The following is a 23,140-nucleotide window of genomic DNA, read 5'->3' on the forward strand; positions in this document are numbered from 1 at the left end:
CTAGGCACCTTAGTCCACTATGTCCACTTTAAAAGAGCTGACTGAGCAAGAGAGCAAGTGGGAAGGTAAACGTTTTTTTTTTTAGTTTTTTAAAAAACTTTTATTTAACTTTGCACAAAGTCATCACATTACAATACTGTCAGTTACAAAGGCAGTGTTCAGATTATACAGGTGAGTAGTCAGGCAGGTATCATATTGCATCCATCATATCACTTCAACTTGGCGGTCTGCATTCTCGCTCTTATCAAGCAGCTATTGTCTGAATATCCCCATATATCTTTTAGCCGATTCACTTCATTATCATTTGCTCAGGCCATATCGCACATCCACTCTTTCAGTGAAGGGGAACCCAACACTTTCAGCGCATCAGTATGGCTCGCTTGGCTAAGAGCAGGCCGGAGTTCAAGAGTCTGCGGGGTACAGTGTTCATTTTGCCTATATATCCCAGTAGGCAGAGTCCAGCCTACCACACCATGGGGCGATCTACCACTTCTTCCAATGCCTCGCATACATCTGCCCAGTACTCTGAGTGCCCCACATGACCACAACATATGGAGAATATCCGCATCCTCGTTCCTGCATCTGGGACATCTCCCTTCTGTTTTGGGGTATATCCTCTTGAGGCGGGCTAGGGTGAGGTGCAATCTATTAATTATCTTAAAGTGAATTAAACGGTACCTAGAGTTACATGATATATGATTTGTTACTCTGCAGAGTTGCGCCCAGTGCATATCTGTAAATGTGACCCCCAGATCCTTTTCCCACTCCCCTTTAATATCTGGTGTCGGTGACTTCCTAGTTGACAATGTTATTCTATACATTTTCTTCATTGTACCGGGAGATAACGCATACCTTAAGCCAGGGTGCGAGGGTGGCTCACTGGGGAACCCATCCCAGGTGGTCACTAGTGCAGAGCGCAGTCTGAGGTACTGCAATTTCTGTAGTGTGGTATCCCCAATAATGGTCTTGCGGACATCCCATGTGACAAATTGGCCATCGCAGAACAGGTCCTTAAAGTATTGTATACCCCTCTCCCGCCAGTGTGCGGCGAGGTCCTGTCTAGCGTTGGAGGCAGGTATGGGGCGCCCAAGACCGGCATGTCTGAGTTGTACATTCCATTATTTCTAGGATGACCTACCAACATGGTCCATGCCCGATGTGTGACCCGGACTGGTTCCATTTGGTTATCACCCCCTGATGTCTCCTCAGCTAGCCCATGTAGAAGACGAGCAGGGTTTCTTTCCTGTGTTTCCAGAGCTACATGGGACACACCTTGGCTCTTCTCCACCCAGTACACTGCATAGTAAGCTTATGTGGTTAGGAAATAAAGTTCGAAGTCTGGTGCCATCAGTCCCACTTGGTCGTATGGCATTGTGAGAAGTTTCCAACTTGCACACGCTTGTCCCTTTCATATGAACGATGAGTATGCTCCTTGTATCCTAGACGGGAAGAGTCTTCCCAGCCACAGTGGTACAGTGCTAAATAAATAGAACAGTTTAGGAAGAATGATCACCTTAACCAGCGCTTATCGGCCCATAAGTGAGATCGGGAGATGATTCCACCGATTTATCTTGGCGCAGAGCACGTCCGCCAATACGTCATAGTTTAGGGATCGTACTAGCTGCGGTGTACGAGCAATTTCCACTCCTAGGTATTTTACTCGTTGAGGGGCCCATTTGAGTCCCTGAAGATCTACAGGTTCTTTTGTCTCTTCGGTCAGAGGGAATATTTCGGACTTATTAGCGTTCAGTCTGTGGCCTGAGTATTCCCCAAATTCTCATGCTGCTGCTAATATTCTCTGCCGGTACCTCACAGGTTCCCTCACATAGCATAATATCTGCGTAGAGGTCGATCAATTCCACCCTCCCTCATGTAGTTATCCCAGCCTGTGCATGCCATGCTTGGAGGAGGTCTGTCAGGGGTTCAATAACCAATGCAAACAGTAATGGAGATAACGGACAGCCCTGTCTCGTGCCTTCCGCTAATGCCAAAATTGGCGATAGTGCCCCATTTACGCTGACCCTTGCAAACGGTTGCGCATAAAGAATGTGCACCCATTTGATAACGTTTGAGCCGAATCCATAATTACTCAGGACTCTGAATAGGAAAGGTCAATACACTGTGTCACAGGCCTTCTGCATATCTAGGGGGACTGCAGCCCCCAAGGTGTCTTTTGGGATTCTTGCTAGTATATTATAGCATCTTCTTGCCGTGGATCTGCCTTGTACAAATCCTCTTTGGTCTTCATGCACCATGTATGGCATCAGTGGGTTGAACCGGGAAGCTAGTATTTTAGCGAGTAGCTTCACATCAGTATTGATGAGTGATAGCGGATTATCAGATCCAAACTCCTCAGGAGGCTTCCCTGGTTTCAGTAATAAAGTGATAATCGCCTCACGTGCTGTGTCTGGCAGCTGGCTAGTTTCCAATGTTTCAGCCCACATTACAAGGAGATGGAGAGCCAATACGTCCACAAATTCCTTGTGAAATTCTGCATTCAAATCGCCAAGCCAGGAGCTTTCCCTTTAGGAAGATTCTTTATAGCCTCCTTTATCTCTTGCAGCGTTACCGGTATGTCTGGGGTCTCTCTTGCCTCGGTCGATAAGAGTGTAGTGGGTATCCTAGCCAGATAGCTATCTTTTTCCCCATCCTTGGCAGTGCTCTGGGCCGGGGGTGAGGGGGCAGGGAGGTTGAGTATAATTTAGCATAAAAATCTAAGAAAACTTTGCTAATCGCCTCTTTTTGCGTAACCACCCCATCCTTCCTGGCTATACACAGTTTATTTATGCTCCCTCTCTCGGACCATATGTGCCAGGAGCTTGCCTGGTCTTTCCTGCTCTCCATACCTGCGCGCTGCAGCCGGTCTGTCAAAATAACGCAACTCCCTGTCAGCTGCTTCGCAGAATCTGTCTAGTTGCGTTTTAATGTCAGCATTGATCTGTGCCGACGGTGCGGTCGCATATTGCGATTCCATCCTTTCGAGGTCCTTGCGTATGTCGCAAAGTACGGCTAGCTCGGTGGACATAGAAATACCTCTGATGTAGAACTTAAATGCCTGCCGCAAGACCGCCTGTCTAGACACTGATCCCACGTTGTTTTCAAAGAATTCGCTAATATGTCTCGAGAGGTTAGTTCTATATACGGGGACTGTCAATGCACCAGCCTTCAGCCGCCAGGGTTCCTTCCTATATTTGGACCATAGACGTTGATCAATAAAATGTCCACACCACCCAGTCTCCCACGTACCACCACGTATCTACCCCCTGGGTCTGTCTCTGTAGCGTAATGGACAAATGGTAGCGATCTATGTATCAGAGTCATGACACCTCATGCCCTTGTAGAGTATTAAGTGTAGTATCGATGGTCCCCCCACCTGAGGGCAATTTTGCCTGCCTGGTGACCAAGCAAGTGCGTCTCTTGTAGGAATAATATCCGTGCCCCTTGTCTATTCACATATGCCATTACTTTCCTTATCTTTACTAGCATTCCAGGGCCTACTGGTTCTTTATTCGCCATCCTCTCCCATTGGTTCCCACATCATCCTCCCACCTCTATGCAGACTACTAATAGTATAGGAGCTTCTTGCAATGAATCTGTGCATTTTTCTAAAATGTTCATTCCAACATTCCCTTTCACCTCCCCCTCTCCCACCCTCCCTCCCTCCCTCCCTCCCTCCCTCCATCCATCCCTCCCTCCCTCCCTCCATCCATCCATCCCTCCATCCCTCCATCCATCCATCCCTCCCTCATAGTTTCCTGAACTTCAACTTAACTTCAACTATGCATAACCCAAAACCCTTCCTGCCTCCCACCTTCCCAACACACTTAACTAGACTATGCACTCGCATAGGGGGCAGCCACTGCGGCGGCAGCCAGGATCCCGGTATCACATGAATGTCTCGTCGGTTAAAGCTTTTCAACATTATCAATTACGTTACCAATACACATTTTGAAAAACTTCGGTCTGCCAGACACTTCCGACCTTCTCTGCTTTCGGTCAACCATCCCTCGCGGTCAGTCTTCGTCCGCCTCCGGTGGTTGTTTATCGGGTAGTGGGATGTTCGCTTCCACAAAGGTGACTGCTTCCTCAGAAAAAGTGAAGAAGTACGTCTTATTTTTGTACTGCATACGTAGTCTAGCTGGGTATAGCATCACATATGGTACCTTGCATTCCCATACAATTTTCTTTACTCCTGTAAACGTGTGTCTCTCTTGCTGGACTGCCAGGGTGTAATAGGCAAAAATACGGATCACACTGGACCCCATCTTTAGCTCTTGCTTGTCGCGTGCATCTTGGAGCACCAGATCTCTGTCCTGGTAGTTCATAATCCTCGCCATTATCGGCCTAGGGTAGGCACTAGGCTTTGGTCTTGCTGCCAAGGATCTATGTGCGGGTTCGACCAGAAACATTGGTGACCAGCCAGGGTCCCCCAACAGGTCTTTTAGGTGCTCTTCAACTGCCAGTTCCATCGGGCCCTTTAGTGCGTCCTCCGGGACCCCTACTATCCGTATGTTGTTCTGGTGGGATCTCGCCTCCAAGTCTTCGCACTTCTGCTTAATGTCCAAATCTTTAGCCATGGTCGTCACAGCGTTCTGCAGTGCCACCATAGAGTCCTCCGCTGATCCTCATCTCTGTTATGCGCTGCATGGCTTTTTCCAGTTGATTGTGAATTGTTGTGACATTAATGTTAATGCAGTCAGGCTTGTCATTAATAGCTACAAAGCCTTGTTGCATTAAGGTGAAGACACTTTGCGGGTCCATGGTGACCGGTTTCTGGATCGATGGTTGTGATTCTGGGACGTTAGAGCAGCCGTTTCCTGTGCCCCCTGCCTTGTTGGTAGGTGTAGTGAACCTATCCATTGCACCCTTTTCTTTAAAAGTTGCCCCTTTGGGCATTTTATAGTTCTCTGGGGGCAGATCCCCGTAATTGTGAGGCCTCCACTGAGCACTGAGGTAGTTATGGCGTGCTCTCTGCAGGGCCTTTGTGATGATCGTTTGGGAGGTGGGGGCGGTTAGGGTGGTCCCCAGTGTCCTGCGACTCAGAGCGCCCTTAGTAGACTTGTCCCTGTGCTTATAGGGGATGCAGTCGTCACTGCCGGGCACCCACGACCTGCTCCTCTACTTTACTGTGCTCCTTCCTACACCCAGCCTCGAATAGCTACTGTAGCGCTACCCGATATCTTTATTTCCACACAGTGCAAATTGGTTACAAGATTCGAAGCGCCCTCCAGTTCCAGTGTGTGGCTGCTTATTCCTTGCTTTCGCTGTTGAGCGCCTCCCGCACTGAGAGTTCCAGAATGCTCTCACTAAGGGGTCGAAGCGTTTGTATCAATTAACGCGGGTTGCTGTGTTATAATCTCAGGAGAGAAGTAGCATTCGATTGGGTGCGCCACTGGGCACCCTGTGTTCATAGTGCTGCACTGGGACTTGCAAATTGCCTACTAATGATTACTATTATCTCTCTCGGTTTAATGCAGTATTATCTGTTCTTATGTCGGGATTCCGTTGGTGTGTCTGCCAAGGAGGTGTTCGGTTGGGCTACGGGCCTGCGTATGCACTTATGGGAGCCCTTTGTTCGGGTGGCCCCAGGGTGGTGGTTTTACCGTTGTTGCTGCATCCCTACTCGAGGGCACACGTCCCCTAGCCCAGTTGCTTCTTCTTATCGTAACTCGGTGCCGGCTACACCGCCATGCCGAACATACGTGTAGGGATATCGGAGAGCCCCACCGTGTCTTTGACCTTGGTGTAGCCTCGTGTCTGCAGTTCTGGAGGAAGTAGATCACGTTTCGGGCCGTGTTAGTAAGACCTTCGGGTGTGCCCAAAGGAGGGCTTCACTGGAAGCCGTGTCTCGGCATCGCACCGTGGAGGTCCTCTTCTTTTCGGGAGGTTATGTGGGTGCCTTTGCTTGGCTAGGTTCAGGGCTGGCGGATCATCCAGAAGCCGGGTGTGGGGTCCTAGGCTATGCAGGTCTGGGCGCAGCTCTGGCGATCACGCAGTGTTCCATGAGGAGGAATCAGAGATGGTGTCAGGCTTCATGCTCCAGTGGTCGTCGCAGGCCCAGATTCAAGACTGGTATATCTATCTTCTGTTCTGCTGGTCCGTTGTCCGTGATTATCCATCGGTGGGTGCCCGGAGCCTTCATGCACCCTTTCATCTGATATGGGCTGAAACCAGACAATATATCAGCAGTTATTCGTCCAGGACCCGAGCCCGCCACCAGAGCTCACACACGAGGATGCATTCAGCTTCGTGCACAGCAGCGCTCCCCCAGGTGAACATGATTTAAACAAAGAGGAAGGTCACTGTGAGGCTCATAATCGCAGTACTACGATCAAATTCAGGACTATCCAGAGGATGTATTAGCCTTCGAGGCAACTCTGTGGACCAGACTGTGTGGCATGCCATCTCAGTTGGTTTGACACATGTCCAGGAGAGGCTGGGTGTAAAAGAAACACACTGAAGGCAAAAGGTTGCAGAATTTAGCCTACAGGGTGTCTCCTCTACTGGGCTCCCTAGGAATTTCGTACCCAGCCGCAATAGCATATCATGGTCCATCAAGGGGCCTGTACTGTTGCCCATAAGAGGCCTGCCTCTTCTACTTGAACCTGCAATTCCCTTCTATTCCCCCCATGCCCCCACTGGGGAAAAGAGCTTTCTACCCAAGGACAAGTCAATTTTTTCAAATGGGTCAAAGCAGCCATTAAAGTAAGAAAGAACATGCTGGCTCTTATCCTCAGCCACGTAGAAAGAATATAGGGCTGCTTTACATCCTTTAACAGTGCAATAAAACTCTCTACATCTGATCCCATATAAGAAGGCGATCGAGAAGGAACTTGCAGCCAAACAAGAAGGCACAAGCTGAAAAATATTGATGTTCAGAATAGAGTATCCACCACCCTTACTCTATGGAGTGGGTTCTCGGACCACCTAAATTGGCAGATTACTTGAGTCTGCGTGTGCCTGCAATGAGCAAATGATAAGGAGGAGAGAGTTAAGCTTTGGGAAGAACATCCTTGTCCCTCCTTGTCTGCCAAAGAGTATGTGATCCCTAATCTGGATCCTCTGATCCTCACATTTGTGCTCAAAGACCAAAAGGATGAGAGGAACAGTGTTAACCAAACCTGGGGAGCAAGGCAAGACAAGACAAGCTCCTTGATCTTACATGGTCAAGCGCTTGGATCAAGGTCCCAGAGAATCGCCATCCAGGGTTTTTAGCAGGGCCCGATAAGGCAGAGGCCACGCATACAGGTTTTTCCACTATACAAGGTAGCAAGGAAGACAGGTATCTACAGGACAACTTCTTCCCCAGAAAAGACATGGTGTTTGAAGTGCAGAATGAGAGGGAACCATCTTCCCAATTTCCACAGGTGAGCACAACTTGTATGCACTCGCAACTAGATAGGTGGGGGGGCCATGGCACAGCTTTTAGAGGCGCATATCAGAGGCTGCTGGGTTTTGTAGACTGGTCAGGGTTTTCACTTAAGAGTTTTATGACACCCCAAGGCAAACAAGAACTACTGCCCCAATCCAATTCCCAAGAGTAGAAGGGCATAAAACGGGCAAGGAACTCACAGATCCTGTGAGCAAGAGAATGTTTTTCACAAGCAACCTGTTTTTGGTCTGAAGAAAAGGGAAAGAGCAACCTGTGATGAATTTGAAGGCGTTCAACCGCTCGGTGAACTATTGTTGAGGGTATCCATCTACTCGAGGACATGCTGCAGAATTGGGGGAGTGGGGAATTGGCTTGCATGTCTGGACGCCAATCTGACCAGGTCTGGTGTAGGAATACATGAGCCATCTGTTCGGCCTATCTTCGGCCCTGTGTTGCTCCACAAAGCTGATGTGGCCAGTGGCAGCAGCCTTCTTGGCACATGGCATTTGCTGGATTCTTTGAGCAAATTAATTTTCATATTGCAAGATGTAGAGTTTGCATGCCCCCATATAGTGGTAGCAGTGAACCTTTTGCAGAGCCTAGGGTTTCCTGATCAACTGGGTGCTATTCGGTCTTTAGAATTTCTGGGTACTCTACTTTTGTCACTCTGCAGTTTCCCAGCTGGAAGATTCAACGACTTACTGCCCCCAAGACCAGGGCGCTCTTCGGAATTACATGAGTGGCTGGATCATTTGGTTGTTCGCCAGCTGTAGATGGATGTGTCGAGACAAATTATTTTCTTACACTTTGCCTTTTATTACAGCAAAATCCCATGATGGCGACAGGACGTTAAGTAATATTTTTTTCCTATTTACAGCAGACTTCCAATTTTGCTATTATTGTTTTGTTTTTGGCAATGCTCGACACATGTGCAGACTGTAGCTGAAACACGTATCTGGCACGTACGTGTGCCAAGTTGCTTTGCTAAAAGGTGACCTGCACCAGTGTAAACCGGAATGGTTCATTTTGGACATCAGGAGAGAGCAGCAGGTGATGTCAGAAGGGGGTTTGGGCACCTGATGTTGATCTGTAATCACAGGGGTCTGGAGGGCAGGTCCGGTTGTTGTGGTGAGATCCAGAACTCTGAGGATGATGTCTTCAAGACAAATAAACGTATCCGTTTTGCTACAATCTTAAACTGATTCTGGTTTCACTGCCAGATGCCAGCTGGTCGGGCTGGGGTGGTCGCTGCAGCGAAGTTTCCACAATTGGCAAATGGTCTCAGGCAAAGCTCTACCTGCATAGCAACTTTCTGCGCCACCTAGGAGGATCATTGGATCATTAGAAATCAGTTTCTTACGGCAACAAGGCAGATGTCTGCATCCTCCCCTGGGTGAACATCATGTTTGGGGTGCTTTACATCAATCCCCTGGCAGGAACAAAGTCAAGTACTTTCGTCAGCAGCACCTAGCAGGGATCAAAGTGAATCTGTGCAGAGTTTCTAATATGGTGGAATACTGGAATTCCAGCTAGCTTATCGACCTCAGCCACTGGAAACTGGATGTGATGGTCTTTCAAGTATTGCAATTTGTCTGGGGCCCAGTCACACAGATCTCTTCAGCTCCAGACTCAACGGACAACTGTTGCGCCTTCTTCAGCTGTAGAAAGGCAGGACAAATACACAGTGGTGGAAGACGCTTTCCAGCACCACTTGGGCCCATGGATGGAATATCCCTTTCCCCTTTCATCCCGATATCTCAAGTGCTGGTGAAAGTGTGGAGAAAGGGCCCAACACTGTTGTTAGTGACACCCTTTCCGATGACTTAGGAATGGATTTCAATTCTTCTGGAACTTGCCTCTGCTCCTCCAATCCAACTCCCCTTGCAGTCGGACCCTCATTGTGTTTCCTGCAATTGCCCTTCATCGTCTGAAGGGCACATCACTGGAACTAGTGGCCTGGAAGAATTCAGGGCTCACTGTATCATCCAAGGATTTTCGTAAACAGCCGCACCCGACATCAAAGAACCCTTGGAGAGGAGGGGCGGAACGGAACTTGAGTTTCTTCAGCCTCCATTCCTCGCTGCCATACAAATGCCCCAGCATTTGCACCTGAATGCATTTTCATGCCGGTGCAAATGCTGGGAATCCCTATGGAGCCCGAATGCTTTACGCAGAAGCATAAAGCAGGTGCACTGCATAGGGATCCATTGTACACGTTGCCTACCAATTATTCATTTACACAGTGGGGTGCAAATGTAGAGGGCAAAAGGCTGTGCACACACGTGTAGGCCACCTTTTGCCCTGCACGTTTGCACTGCACCGTGCAAATGACCAAAATTGTCTACATCGCGTAATGGCTCCCATGCCCTATTTACTCTTTTAGTGAGGAACAATTGGCTGAAGCCATCCGCGTACCTTCGTTTTTTGACTCCTAGGGGGGCTCCTAGTCAGGAATGAACCTTGCTCGTTTGTCGACGATTTAGAATATAAAACAGCGTTTTCTGGTGTAAGTACCAAGTGCAGTAGAGACTGGATGTTATTGACCATCAACACAGCCCTCAAGAAAAGCATGCTCGTCGGCAATGAGATAGACGAAGCAGAAGCGGTCTTTGCACTCGATACGACCATCTTAAATATTAAAGAAAAGCTTGACCTCATAGACAAACATACAAAAGAGTTTATCAAGCTTACCATGAGCAAAAAGATGGAAAAACTTAAAGATATTTCTGCTTTGTCCAAAGTAACTGCCTACCTGTATTTGAGTCCTGATTACGCGGGGCCTGGCCAATGATTCAGGCCCTCAGTTTTATAGAAAAAGAGTTACATTTTCAGACAGTTCTTCTGATGGCAGTGGTTCCTTTCCGAAAACTCGTGGCCAAAGAGGACATCAATGGAATAGAAGCCAAAGAAGGGGGAGACGAGGTCGCCAAAATTGGCATTACCAGCAGTACATGCAGATGCCAATGTATGCACCTCAGGGACCAAATCCGGCTTTCCCTCCACCCAATCTCCCTTTTCCGCCTGCCGATGCAGGACCTCCTCCTATAGACAATATATTCCAAACCAGGAGGAGATCGTACCAACGTTAACCGACTTGTCAGCAGTCAAGACAAGTTAGATGACAACAACAACAGTGGTAGTCTGATGCTTCTTTCTATGATACCGAAGTATTGAGACAATTAGATAATACCAATTTCTACCTGAAACTTAGAGGAGACCCCACTGAAGGAATATGGAATGAAATTTTAGTCTTGGTTACACGGGCAAAAGATGTTGAAATGTTGAGTTCTAAAGAATTCCAATTCCTGACGTCTAAAGGATCGCGGGCCCCCCTATTTTACATTCTTCTCAAAATTCATAAGAATATGCTTAACCTCCCAGGTAGACCGATAGTGATCTTTGTGGCTCCATTTTGGAACCTTTGGGCAAATACATTGATTATTTTCTCAAGCCCTTAGCTGCTGACACCCCGACTTACTTGACAGACACTACTGATGCGATTGTGCATTTGGAAGGTTTACCTTTTGACCCTACTAATAACCTGTTCATTACCCTAGACGTGGAATCTTTATATTCCAACATTCTACAGTCAGAGTCACTGCCTATCATTAACTTCTTTTTGGACCTGCGCAGTGATCCTCAGCTGCTTCCCAGTGAATGTATTGTTGATTTGCTAGAAATCGCTCTAACCAAAAACTACTTTAGATTTAAAGATAGTTTTTATTTACAAGTCAAGGGAACCGCAATGGGCCTTAGAAAAGGTCTCCATTTTTGACGACTTCAATCCCTTTTGCAATCCATCATTTTTTTACAAGAGATATATAGACGATATCATCATTATTTGGGATAAAACCAAGGGAAATCATGATCAATTTTTGACTTGGATTAATTTCCAAAATGAACACCTCCGGTTTACTATGTCTGTTAATAATACGTCTATCTCCTTTTTGGATCTCCAGTTAAAAACAAAGGATGGAGTCATCACAACGGACTTGTATCGAAAAACCACTGACCGCAATACGATTTTACATTTTGAGAGCTTCCATCCTCAATCTTTAAGGAAAAGTATCCCCTATGGACAATTCCTAAGAGCCAGACGGAATTGTACCGATAAAAAAAACTTTGCGGCCCAGTCTAACACCATAGAGGACAGACTATCCTCGCCATTTATTGCGGCAGTCACGGAAAAGGGTGCAATTCCAACATCGCAAGGTGTTATTGGCGAAAAATACCAGTGAAAATTTGAACCAATCTCGCATGGTTTGCGCAATGACCTATAGCACATACCATGCAGAGGTCAAGAAGGCGATCGGCAGACACTGGCATCTGCTTCAAATGAATATTGCAGATTTGGAGCGTCCCATGTATGCCTTCAAAAAGGGCAAGAATTTAAAGAGTTGGTTATCACAGGCAGACCGGTTACAGGCCATCAAGGCACCCAAACCCATTACTCAAATGTGGGGTATGGAGAAGGTTACTGGCCATTACCCATGTTGCCAGTGTGGGTCGACCACTGCTACCAATACTGTTACCATCAACCACAAGCCCTGGAAGCGTAGAGACCACACCACGTGTAATTCGAAGAACGTAATTTATGCTATAACATGCCCATGTTCGAAGTCCTATATAGGTAAAACATCCCAGCCGATCAAATTGAGGATCTCAGAGCATAAATCCCACATTAGGACGCGTAACTTTTCCTCGCCTTTACTTGGTCACTTTGTTGAGCACCAACATAGCTGCGATGATTTACACTGGTGGTGTCTGGAACGTATTATGGGTCCTGACCAATATGCCGTGGCCAATAGACTCTTCACGTGAACAATGGTGGATATATAACACCCAGAGCCATATGTCCGGACTAAATGCCCAGGAAGAATGGCATTCAGTGTTCAACAGAACTCCCAGGAACTAGTGTTAATAGGGTGGTCTTTTTGGTCTCAGTTATGCTCTGCTTTCTGTACTTTGACGCCATTTATTACCCCTGGACGCAATGTACCACTTTGGTGATAGATCCCGAACAGGTCCCCCCCTCCCGCCCCTCCGCTCTTTCCACCCCCCTCCTACCTCTCCCCCACCCCTCTGCTCCTTCTGCCCCCCCGCTACCTCCCCCCCGCCCACCAGTTGCCAGTTTACATTTGACATACTGATGTTAGGGTTCCCAAGTATTGGGTTTTGTCTCTGCTTTTGAGCCAGCTCAAGCCCCAAGCCATACTTTTATTCTTATTCTTTATATTTAGTCCTCTTAGTTTGTTTGTTTTTTGCCATTGCGGCTGGTGTCTTTAAAGGTAGCCTATGAACTTTGCACCTACTTATAGTGGTGCGCGGGCTATTTTTTGGAACATGTATGGGAGCTCACATATTGGTGCCGCTCTTGCTGTAGTTTTCAGGTTTCCGCACTCTGTGTGGCTGCAAGTACAGCGAGAGGTCTAGTCTCAGACCATTAAAAGTGACGTTAGACGGAATACGTCATGCGTTCCATACATGTATTTAAACGAAGGAACGGGAGCAAGACAAAAGCTCGGCTCTTCCGGTCTCTCTGTATTGGCGTGCAGTGGGCGTTTGAATTAGCAGGTAAGATTAAGATACTATGCGGGCGAACGCTTTACGCCGCCATTTGATTTTGGTCAAATTGAATTGACTTCACCTCATCTTTGACTGCACATTGGTGTCGTTTGAGTATTCCTGGGGTTATTGTAAATGTTAGCCCACTGTGTCTAGGCTCCCTATTTTACGATCATTCTGGAGGGCAGTTGTTTGCTTCACGGCATGTTCCGTTTTCTTAATCTATCTTTGTCTGCCTCATTCATGTCTGTTTACTGCAGCCTGGATCGTTAGTTGATCCGCTCCATGGCCATTGCCTGCATTTAGTTTGCTGTCCGATTCAGTTTTCTGGACAGAAGCCTTCTTGGATTTTGTGCCCAACCTTTATATTGGTGGGATTTAGATTAGAATGAAGCAACCGTTAGCACACCAGTTTCTTTGGGGGTGCTATTATTTGTCAAATATTTCTACCGCACAAAATGGGCAATTGAAAGCAGTATTTTGGCAAGAATGCATCACCTTTTCTTTCTGCTAGTGTCCCCTTATAACAGGGCTTTTTGGTCCTTTATGTTACAGTTACTCACTTATTTAACCTACCCCGGCACCATTGAATACCGAGGTTCAGCGAAGTGGGTCTATTTTGCGTACATACAAATTGTGGTGACTACGGTAGGATTGAGGACGCCTTTGCCGCCACACCGCCTCTTACTTCTGACAGACCACTCAGTTGGAAACGGCCTGGGGATATGGGCTTTCTAAGCTACATATAGGTAAGTTGACCCTCAGGTTCACTATTGGCCAATGGATATGTCGCTTCACAGAAGAGGGGTTCTCTCTTTCTGTTTTTGATACAGGTTCCGTTATGTTCATCTGTTTTGATTTATTCTTCCAACTCTTTTATTGCTAAGAACAGATATCTTGACCATTTTTGGATACTCCTGCTTCACTATACCTCTGGTGAAATTGATCGACCACGCATTATCTTGGCCGAATTTTATTCTTTTTGCTTTTTGTATCCTTGCAGCTAGATCCAATTCATAGAGATCTACTTTTGGCACGGCCCGTTTGCTATTTCCTGGACTCATTGACAGGACGCTGGGACCAGCCTTATGGGTTGAGACTATGGTAAATTCCTTTTCTCCCTTCCTATATTATATCTAATGACATTCCTGAACTGCGGGGAACGGGAAGAGCTCCCTGGGTTTCTTTCACAGATCACCACCCTTTTTTAATATTTATTAATGCTCATGTGTTTTCTCACTTTCTTTTTTTCTTTATCTCCTTTTTTTCTTCCTGTGTTTTAGGTGTGACTTTTATAGATTGTCAAACGCCCAGTCTTTTAAAAAAAATATGTATAAAAAGACACAGATGAATTACTAAGAACCGTGACGTTTTCGGGAATGCTACGTCCTGAAGAAGATGGACATCATCTGTTTTCCAGTTAGATGTGTTATCCCCATTGAAACTACCATTTGTTATCAGTGCCAGGCCCATTATATTATATGTTACATTACTCTTGTCCTGGCATTTGGGTAGTTGACGCACATCATCCCATGGTTAATTTTAGTGTGTTTTTCCTAATGATTGTACTTTTGCTTTATTGTGCATTGTTGCAATTAACTAACATGATTGACTACTTGATTTATTAGTGTCCAGATTGCTATTTTGATACACCTTTTGTTCTTTATCTTTAGATCTGTCCAGGTGACCGGGGGTTCCCCCACCCGAGTGATCTCCTTCACTCGTATGGGGTACCTGCTCCGGGACCAGTTCACCAGCATCTAGGACTGTTTTGATCCAGTTTTTTGTGCTTTTTGTCTGCAGCCAACATTTGAAAACAAGCACATTCTCACTTTATACTATGCACTTTATTATTGATTATTGTTTATCCTTTGCGTATATTGCACATGAACTTCAGATGATTTAATACTTATTTTAATGTGGAAAAATTTAAATATAGTATTTTATACGACTATGTGTCTTTCTGTAGGGTGATCTGTGTTGTGACCTAGGGCGGCTCTGTCCTGTTTGGGCGGTTGGTTCATGTCCCTTTGAGTGAAAACAATTACAATTTTGTCCCGCTGGTTTGATCTCTGTTTAATACTATTTACTCTTTTGACCAACATGAGCTACATTGTGTTCTAAAAGATCAACTACAGAAATGTTCAAAGATTGATGGGGTTTGTAGTTGTAGTGCTTTCTTGCTGCAGACGGTTTTGAAGTAAAAAAAGTGAAGCATAGTGCTTGCCTCCTTGTCTAATAGAATCAGAACTCCCTTGTACTAAAGTAATGGGATTTCCTATTTTGTCAAGCAAAATCATTCTGTGGTGCACAGACTAAGATGGAACTTTAAACTGGAGGTGGCCTACATTGTATATGTTCTGCTTCGCAGAAATTGTCACACTTCACATGTTCTGTGCCAGTGTCAACTACGGCTCTTTCACATTGCATCATTATAATAACAAAGCACATTCATATTACGTGTCAGCAATTAAGTGTGATTTGTCGTTCACGTTATCCACTATGCAATATGATCTGGCGCAAAGTTTTCGAGCACACAATACTGTAGAATGCCCAGTCATGTAAAAGGTCATGTCAAAGAAGAAATGTGTATCCTTAAAACACATGCATGTTGTTTCTTTCGTAATTGTATTCCGATGTAGGTAACATTGGAGTAATATGCAAATACTACTCACCGTCAGCTGTCCAGCCACGCCAAAGTCTGCAAGCTTTGCATGTCCCTCTGTGTTAAGAAGGATATTTCCTGCTTTAATATCTCGGTGAATTTTTCTCATAAAGTGCAAGTATTCAAGTCCCTTTAGTGTAGATTTGAGAATGGTTGCAATTTCGTCTTCTGTTAACTGCAAGATAAAACCCATATATTGGAATTGGGCAACCATGGACACAATCAAAAATGTTCTACCATAACCTTTCATACAGGATTCTAACAGACATTTCCCCTAAAACATCAACCAGAAATCAAAAGGGACTAAATTCGGATAATACTTTTGGGTAACGCAAGATCTGTAAAGTTTTATGCAAAGCATGTTTTTCTCTTAGTCAAAACTCAAAAGGGTTCTGCATGTGGACTAGGAGGTGTTCCAAAAAGAGGTCAAGCGACAGCTACACGATTTCATCAAAAGGACACACAAAACATACTGTACTTATTTTCAGAAGGTTGTAGATTGAGTGGTACTCATGTGCTGTATGAAGCCTGACAGCATACAGTGTAAAGAAATGTTTATGTTTAACGCCTACGCCAATTCCGCAACACAAACAAAGAAAAGAGTAATTTGTGAAAAATTATGCAGAATGTCTTGAGCCTGACAACAGTAAGAATACATGCGGACTGCGATACTGAACTAAAAGCATTTAACAAAAAGATGCCACCCATCATGTCTTAATAATGGTCAAAGTCTTGAAACGCCCCGCGTGTGGCCCAACTGTAGATGTGTTGCCTGGAGAAAAGGATGCACAGAATGTCAGGCTCAGCTACCTCTGTGCATGCGCCAATCCTTAACGCGGTGACAACACTGTCAGCGTGCATGTGTCATCAGAATGCATCCGCACAGCTTTGTTTTCTTTTTTTTTTTTTTTAAGTACACAGGCATCTCATTACGAATTGGATGGTAATATTGCAGCATTTCTGCAGAACTATCACCAAACTTGTTTACCATTACCGACACTCATTACGGCGGGATTGCCAACAGATTACAAGTGGTGGTGAGGCAGTGTTAATCCCCACTTTTGGCCTCCATAAGAATCCACTGGGATGTTTAGGGATTTAATGTGAGCGGTATTTCCGCCACAGTAAATAGGCCAAAACTATCATTCGGTGATGCAGTAAAGACAACTTGGGTCCTGCTAAATAAGTAATGCAATTACTGCGCTTTATCCCGTACCGTCAACATTGTAATGAGGCCTACAGACTGCCATTATAGCTTTTGTTCCAGAAGATGATACAAGGCAGTCCAGTGGGAACGACACAGAAGCTAGAGTCTAGAAGACTACTAAGAGTACTGATGGCAAGAAAGGGAAGAGCATGGGTTGGACGGGAATAATGCAAGCGAGGCAGAGGCCTAGAAAGCTAGAGAGTTAGATGTGTGCTCTTTTTTTTTTTGTACAGCCAGCCACAGAAAGTTTTTGGGCACATTACTGGTGAACAGTAATCTAGGAGGTACAAGAAACAAGTACTGACAAAAAAGTAGTAATAAAAATAGTTACAGCAGTTTTAGTGTGAAAACATTCAGAGTAAAAGCACTTTGACACACTTGGGCAGGTGGGAGATATGTCGAGGGAGAGCAAACTCGGTGGTGCGAGGATAAGGGTGGAGTGGATGAATTTATCTGAATGTGACGATTGAGGAACGAAAGAGCAAGGAAGGATGTGTGAATATACGATTATGAAGATAGAAGGAGAAAGACTATGAAGAAATAGAGGAATGTATTTGCATTTGTGGTTTTATATAGCACAAACACTGCTAGAAAGCAACTGATCACTCTTCATGTCGTTTAGGGTAGCATATGATGTTAGGAGGGGGTTACAATACGTTGCATGGGATATTTCACTCTTGTGGGTGGGGTGATGTGAGAATGCAAGGAGTCTTGGTGGCACCTAGTTTCTGATTGAAGAGTAAGATCTTGAGTTTGCACTGTAAGGACTGGGTGTTCCAGTAGGCAGGGGTGACCAAAGAGATGGCCCGTTTCTCGTTTTCATTCTTCATCGCCAGTTTCGTGTCATGGCCTAGCTGCTGGAAAAGGGAAATCCACCTGAGCAATAGAGTTTTGCAGCGAGGTAGGCAGGTGTGTGAGCAGTGGTTGCCTTATTGGAAAGGCATGCAGTCAAAAATGATTCTGGCTGGGATGGGAAGCCAATTCAGCTCCCCTAGGGATGGAAAAATGTTCTTGAGGCTCTTCTTTCCCCCTTGTTAGTCATGCAGCTGCATGTTGGGTGGCCCCAAGTGGGCAGGGCTGTCCCACAATATCAGTGAGTGGGGCATTTTCCTCATCCATGTGAGAAATTACCACGGTCTGTACTATAACTCTGAAGTCCTCGAGTGGAAGGATTTTATCTTCCAGGGGTGGTTTGGGCCTTTTGTGGCTATGTTGTTGGAAGGGGAGAGAGTGCAGTCTATAGTGAACTAGAGTGATTTGGCAATCAATGTGCATGTTGTCTAGCCATCCTTAAATGGAATCCTGCTAAAATGGATGACTGAGAAGGAGGAACAATCTCTTTGTGGGATTGAGCTTAAGGCATGTGATTGTCATCAAGGCCTGGATGGAGGCGATACAATTCTTGAGCGGGGAAATGAGCTGGGTACCTCTATCTTTTAGGTATAGTTATGTATCGTGGAAGAGTGAGATATCGGGTCACTGAGAATTGATTTGAACGTCTCCAGGCACAAATTAAAGATCACCAGGGAGAATAATGAGCATTGTGGGACGCCATAGATGACAATGTGGCAGTCTAACCTCAAGGAGTCCCCCTAAAAAGCTTAGTTGTACAAGAGGTAAGACCTGTGCCCGAAAAGTCCATTTTACTTCTCAGAAGGCTGGTCAGTGTAAGGTGGTCGACCATGTCGAACAAGGTGGTTGAGGAGGACCAGGAGCATGAATTCTTTTTGTCCAGGATTTTAATAGAGTCAATTATGATCTAGATGGTAGATGTTTCAGTGCTATATGTTGGTCTGAACCCAGACAGGTAATCGTGGCGCAGAGTGTTAATACCATCATAGAGGTGGGCGGCAACAACCTCATCAATGATTTTTCCATATGAATAGGAGGCAAGTGATTGGTTGGTAGTTTGCAAGATCATCTGCGCCCAACGTGGGTTTTTTTGAGAATACGATTAGCTCTGTTTTAAGGGTGCTGTGCAAGATGCCCTGCATTAGTGAGGCCATAAGTATTTCGAAGAGGGGATAAAGGTGGCCACATTGATCTGCAGTGAGGAGGGTGACATCTGGGTATAGGGTTTGTTTAGGTGATGCAAGGTTGTCAACAAGTGAACGCGGTCCAAGATTATGTTATACTCTGTGAAGGGAGAAACTATTTTGTGATTTCAATCTGTTATTGTAAGTTATCTATCTTGTTGAGGAAAAAGTTGCACTTTTCTGTAGAGTCGGATTACCCGTTTGGGCAGTGGATACGAGTAGTGTTTGTCTACCTTGAAGAGAGCTTTACTGCTGTGGGCAGACGTAGTGAAAGTTAATGAGTAACGGCCTGGATAGGCTTGTATGACGGGCTGGCGCCTATCGTGCAAGGCCTTAAGTATTTGGAGGTCTTTGTGCCTCTGCGTTTTACACCAGTGGCTTTCGAGTGACCGAATTGTGTGCTTAGGTTTGGTTAGATCTTTCATGTACCAGAGTTTGAGGGGTTAACCCTGATGCATCATATTTTCAAGGGGGCATGTATATCAAATAGTTCTGTTATGGTTGATGAACAGGCAACTATGACAAAAGAGGAGGACTGTGACAAAGGACTTAGAGAAAGGAGGAAGAGGGCAGTGACAAAGCAGGAGGAGGAGGTGTGAAGAATCCTGTAGTCTCATCACTGATCCCCAGCCTAAAGCCTCCTCTCATATGGTCTGGGGAAGGTGGCCGCCACCTGTTCCTGACCCTGGGGGTGGCATTTTGAGGGAGGATCATATGGGAGATGACTCTCAGGGTGAAGTGGTGACTCCCTTCGGAGGGACGCAGAATTCTTTGTATGAGGATGATAAACCTGTAATTCCCAAATACTTAATGGCATGCTGCCATTGCACAAGTCCATCCCAGGTTAAAATCCAAGGAACATTACCCGAGAAACCACCTAAACAGAATATGTTTTACCCCTTAGAAATCCATAAGACATATGTGATGTCCCCCGAATACAATGATTTTCTCATGGGCAAAGTCCTGAGCATAAAATCACTGCACATAACATTTACATAGCATCTTCTGCTTATGACAAATTGAAACAATATCGCCTTAAAAGGGGTGAAAATATTATGCACTTCAGTTCTCATGGTACTGGGAACAGAAGGAGAGAAGAGTTAATGTGGAACAAGAACAACTGCAAACCAAATGGGCAGACTAGTTGTTCTAATAATGATCAGCTGTGCAGGAGATTTAAAAATGGTGCACCTTGTGCACAGAAGTGTGGCAGGAGAGGAGGAGGAGGTCGTAGCCTGATGGGAGAAGCAGGAGCAGAGAGTCACCGAGGATGCGGAGTGGGAGACACACTCCACACAGGCCCACTGGAGCGTGCCACGCTGGTGGAGGGAGACGTTCACAGGCACCCGTTTGGAGACACTGTATACCGGAGGAGAGAGACTTGTGGAAGGGAACGGCTGCCAGAACAAATGAGACATGGTCAAGAGGAATGACAGAAGTTCCACTGGCGCCAACGCGAGAGAGCCAAGCTTTCATCCAGTGAGTCAACTGAAAGGATTTGGGGACCTCGGGACAAGTGGGAAGGCTACAAGACTCTTGGGGAAACAATTTGAACTTCTACCAAGTAGAACAGAGGGGCTAAAGGGTTACAGTTCTCCAAGCATGAGATGTCAGTCTGAAGAAACTTGGAACCTACATTGCCAACAGCCAAGAGAGATTGAAGAAGAGACAGAAGCTCTAAAGGGGTATAGCTCTCAACGCATGAGAGGTCAGTGTGGGAAAACCTGGAACCTGCATTGCCAGGAGATTTTGAGAAGAGACATAAGAGCACAAGGGTACAATTCTCCACACATGAGATATCAGTTTGAGGTAAACCTGGAACCCCCATTGCCACAATCAAAGGAGCATTAACTGTTGTAGAAACCTTTGCTGGCAGGAGAGTGAACCAGAATGGAACACATTTTGCAAAGTAGAGATCATTCCTGGCAGGCGAGTAAACCAGGAGAAGAACAGTTGTATAAAAGGGAAAGCCTTCCTGGCAGGATAGTGGAATGAGAAAGGTACAAGCTGTGTAAAGTAGAAAGCTTTCCTGGCAGACGAGTAAACCAGGAGAGGACCACTTTGGAGTTCTAAAAGGGTTTGGTGGAAAGAAACTATTTGTTTTACTATTCTGATGAACTATTATACAACAAGAGAAATTGGACTTTGCCATTCTGACAAGAGAATTCTATATGAAAGACTGATGCTACATTCTTTAGAGTAATCACTATTGGCATCTGGAAAGCTAAGTGATTGTGGAAGAAATAGTTGCTTTGGTTTTTAACCAGTGTTCTATGAAAAAGACCTTTGTTTTACCAATTTGAGAGACATGTGGGATGAAAGAAACAACGTATCTTAAACTGAATAGACTATTGTTGGAACAGAACTTTATCTAAAGGTCTTCCTGAATTGATCCAGGGGAAGGGAGTCCAACCCTGGGTGCAAGGATTACTTTACTGGAGTTATCATTTTGAACTGTTGCACATTTTCGTTGAACTGTAAACAGATAAATTTTCCTTGCACACTTTGGTTGTATATGTTATTGTGAGGGTCAGATATTCTTTGGACACAAGGTCGACTTTCTTTAGTTTTAGTTTGCTAGGTAGAGACCTTCTTGTTAAGATAGGGACAAATTCGGCTTTATCCCAACCCCTTTTGTGTTTAATACACATGGCAAATGTTGAGAAAAGTACAACTTTGTGTCCGTCTCTCATTTCTGACCCCTCAGTGGGCAGAGGAGGAGGAAGACTGTTCTCCTAGTGATCATCTGTGAAGAACAGTTTTCAGTGTTCCCTTATCCTACTAAAGCTGCAATTAGTTATTGTGGGGAATCCTACAGATCCCCCACTAAAACCCTGCCTGCAGTCTCCTCCCAGGTGGCTAGCAGAGAGCAGACACTTCCTGATCCCCAATCCTGGGGGTTGTGTACTGCGGGAGGATCACCTGGGTGGAGACCCGGCCCGGGCAGGTGGGAAGATTTTGCAGGGTAAGGCATGATATGGTTCCTTGGACAAAAGTATGATCATTCACAGAGGTTTTAGCATCTTGTCATTCAGATGAATGTCAATCTAGGTCAGCGGTATTCAAACTGTGGGGCACGACCCCCCAGGGGTCCCTGGGTCCATCCCTAAGGGGCCCTGAGAGCTCAGCATGAAATCTAAAGGGGATGGGGGGTGGTTTAGATTGGAAGAAATGGGCAGGGGTGGCTCACATGGTCGGGCTGAAGCATGAAACTGTCTCAGGCAACAATGAAAAAGTGGCCTGCAGTTGTAAATGGATATTCATTCCTTTAGTCACAGACTGGGCCTTATTAAAACTATGGCGGTACGGTAACAACGGTGCTGGTAAGCTACCAGCACTGTTGCTACCGTACCGCCATAGTAAGAGTTGTGCTCGTGGGTGCCTGGCAGGTCGTGCAGCACTCGCGAGCACAGCTCGTCGGATGCACCGGCACCGTTATTAACGGTGCCGGTGCATCCGAGCTCCCCATCCCTATTGAGGCCTATGGGGTTCAAATGGGAAAGGGGATCTACTGGTACCGGCACCCGCAAAAGGGCAATTATCAGGTCCGCCTAACTCGGCATGACCCGGTAATTGCCCATTCGCAGGTGCCGGACCTGGATGCAACTCTGGCGGCAGCCGTGCCGGTTTTTACCGGCACAGCTACTGCCAGGGTTGCAATGAGGCCCACTGTTTCAATAGTACCCAAGGGGGTGCTTTGTGTTAAAATGTAAGTAAATTGAGATATATTCAGCAACAGTCAACTGCATAGTCAAGTAACTCATCAAACTGGTCCACATTGGCCAAAATGGAAGCCCATTTTGACAGGCCCACACTAGCATTTTACATTTTTGGTACAGGCATTGCCCTATAGGCCAGTCCGAGCCTGGTGGCTCATCCGTAATGGAGAGGGTGGCCCCTCACCCATTATGGAGGAGCTAAGGAGCCAGCCCAGTGAAACAGTGAGCACTCCTTCAGCTGCTTTTTCCAGCTGATGGAAAAACTGTTTCCCTTTGACAGTTCTGTTTAGTTCCCCAGCTGCACATGCTCACTGAGCCATGCAAGTGCTGGGGCGTTTTGCTTCGCCAGCATTGCCTAGCTCATTGGAAATGCTGGCTGGGGCACTGCATGTCTGTATGTCCGAGGGGGAGCTCCTGCGCCTCCTCGCACATACGGACAGAGCAGCCTGGAGCAGGGCGTTTCAGCACCCACACGCAGGTCAATGCAGAAGGTACGTTTATGTTCGTTGTTTTTATTTAAAAATGCGTATGGATGCGTGTATGCTTATGTTATGAGTGATTGTATGGTGATGGATG

At 45.9% G+C, this 23,140-nt stretch overlaps 1 protein-coding gene across 1 annotated transcript in view; it reads right to left on the bottom strand.

The window, feature by feature from the left end:
* STK3 (serine/threonine kinase 3) overlaps positions 1-23,140 on the bottom strand; it is a 1,834,661-nt gene that overhangs the window by 1,264,748 nt on the left and 546,773 nt on the right. The window contains exon 5 of the mRNA XM_069621418.1: positions 15,613-15,777. Coding sequence (XP_069477519.1) covers positions 15,613-15,777 — 165 coding nt within the window. The remainder of the gene's footprint in view (positions 1-15,612; positions 15,778-23,140) is intronic.

The sequence above is a fragment of the Ambystoma mexicanum genome, chromosome 5q, assembly GCF_040938575.1.
Source record: "Ambystoma mexicanum isolate Mex_15411 chromosome 5q, UKY_AmexF1_1, whole genome shotgun sequence".
Lineage (NCBI taxonomy): Eukaryota > Metazoa > Chordata > Amphibia > Caudata > Ambystomatidae > Ambystoma > Ambystoma mexicanum.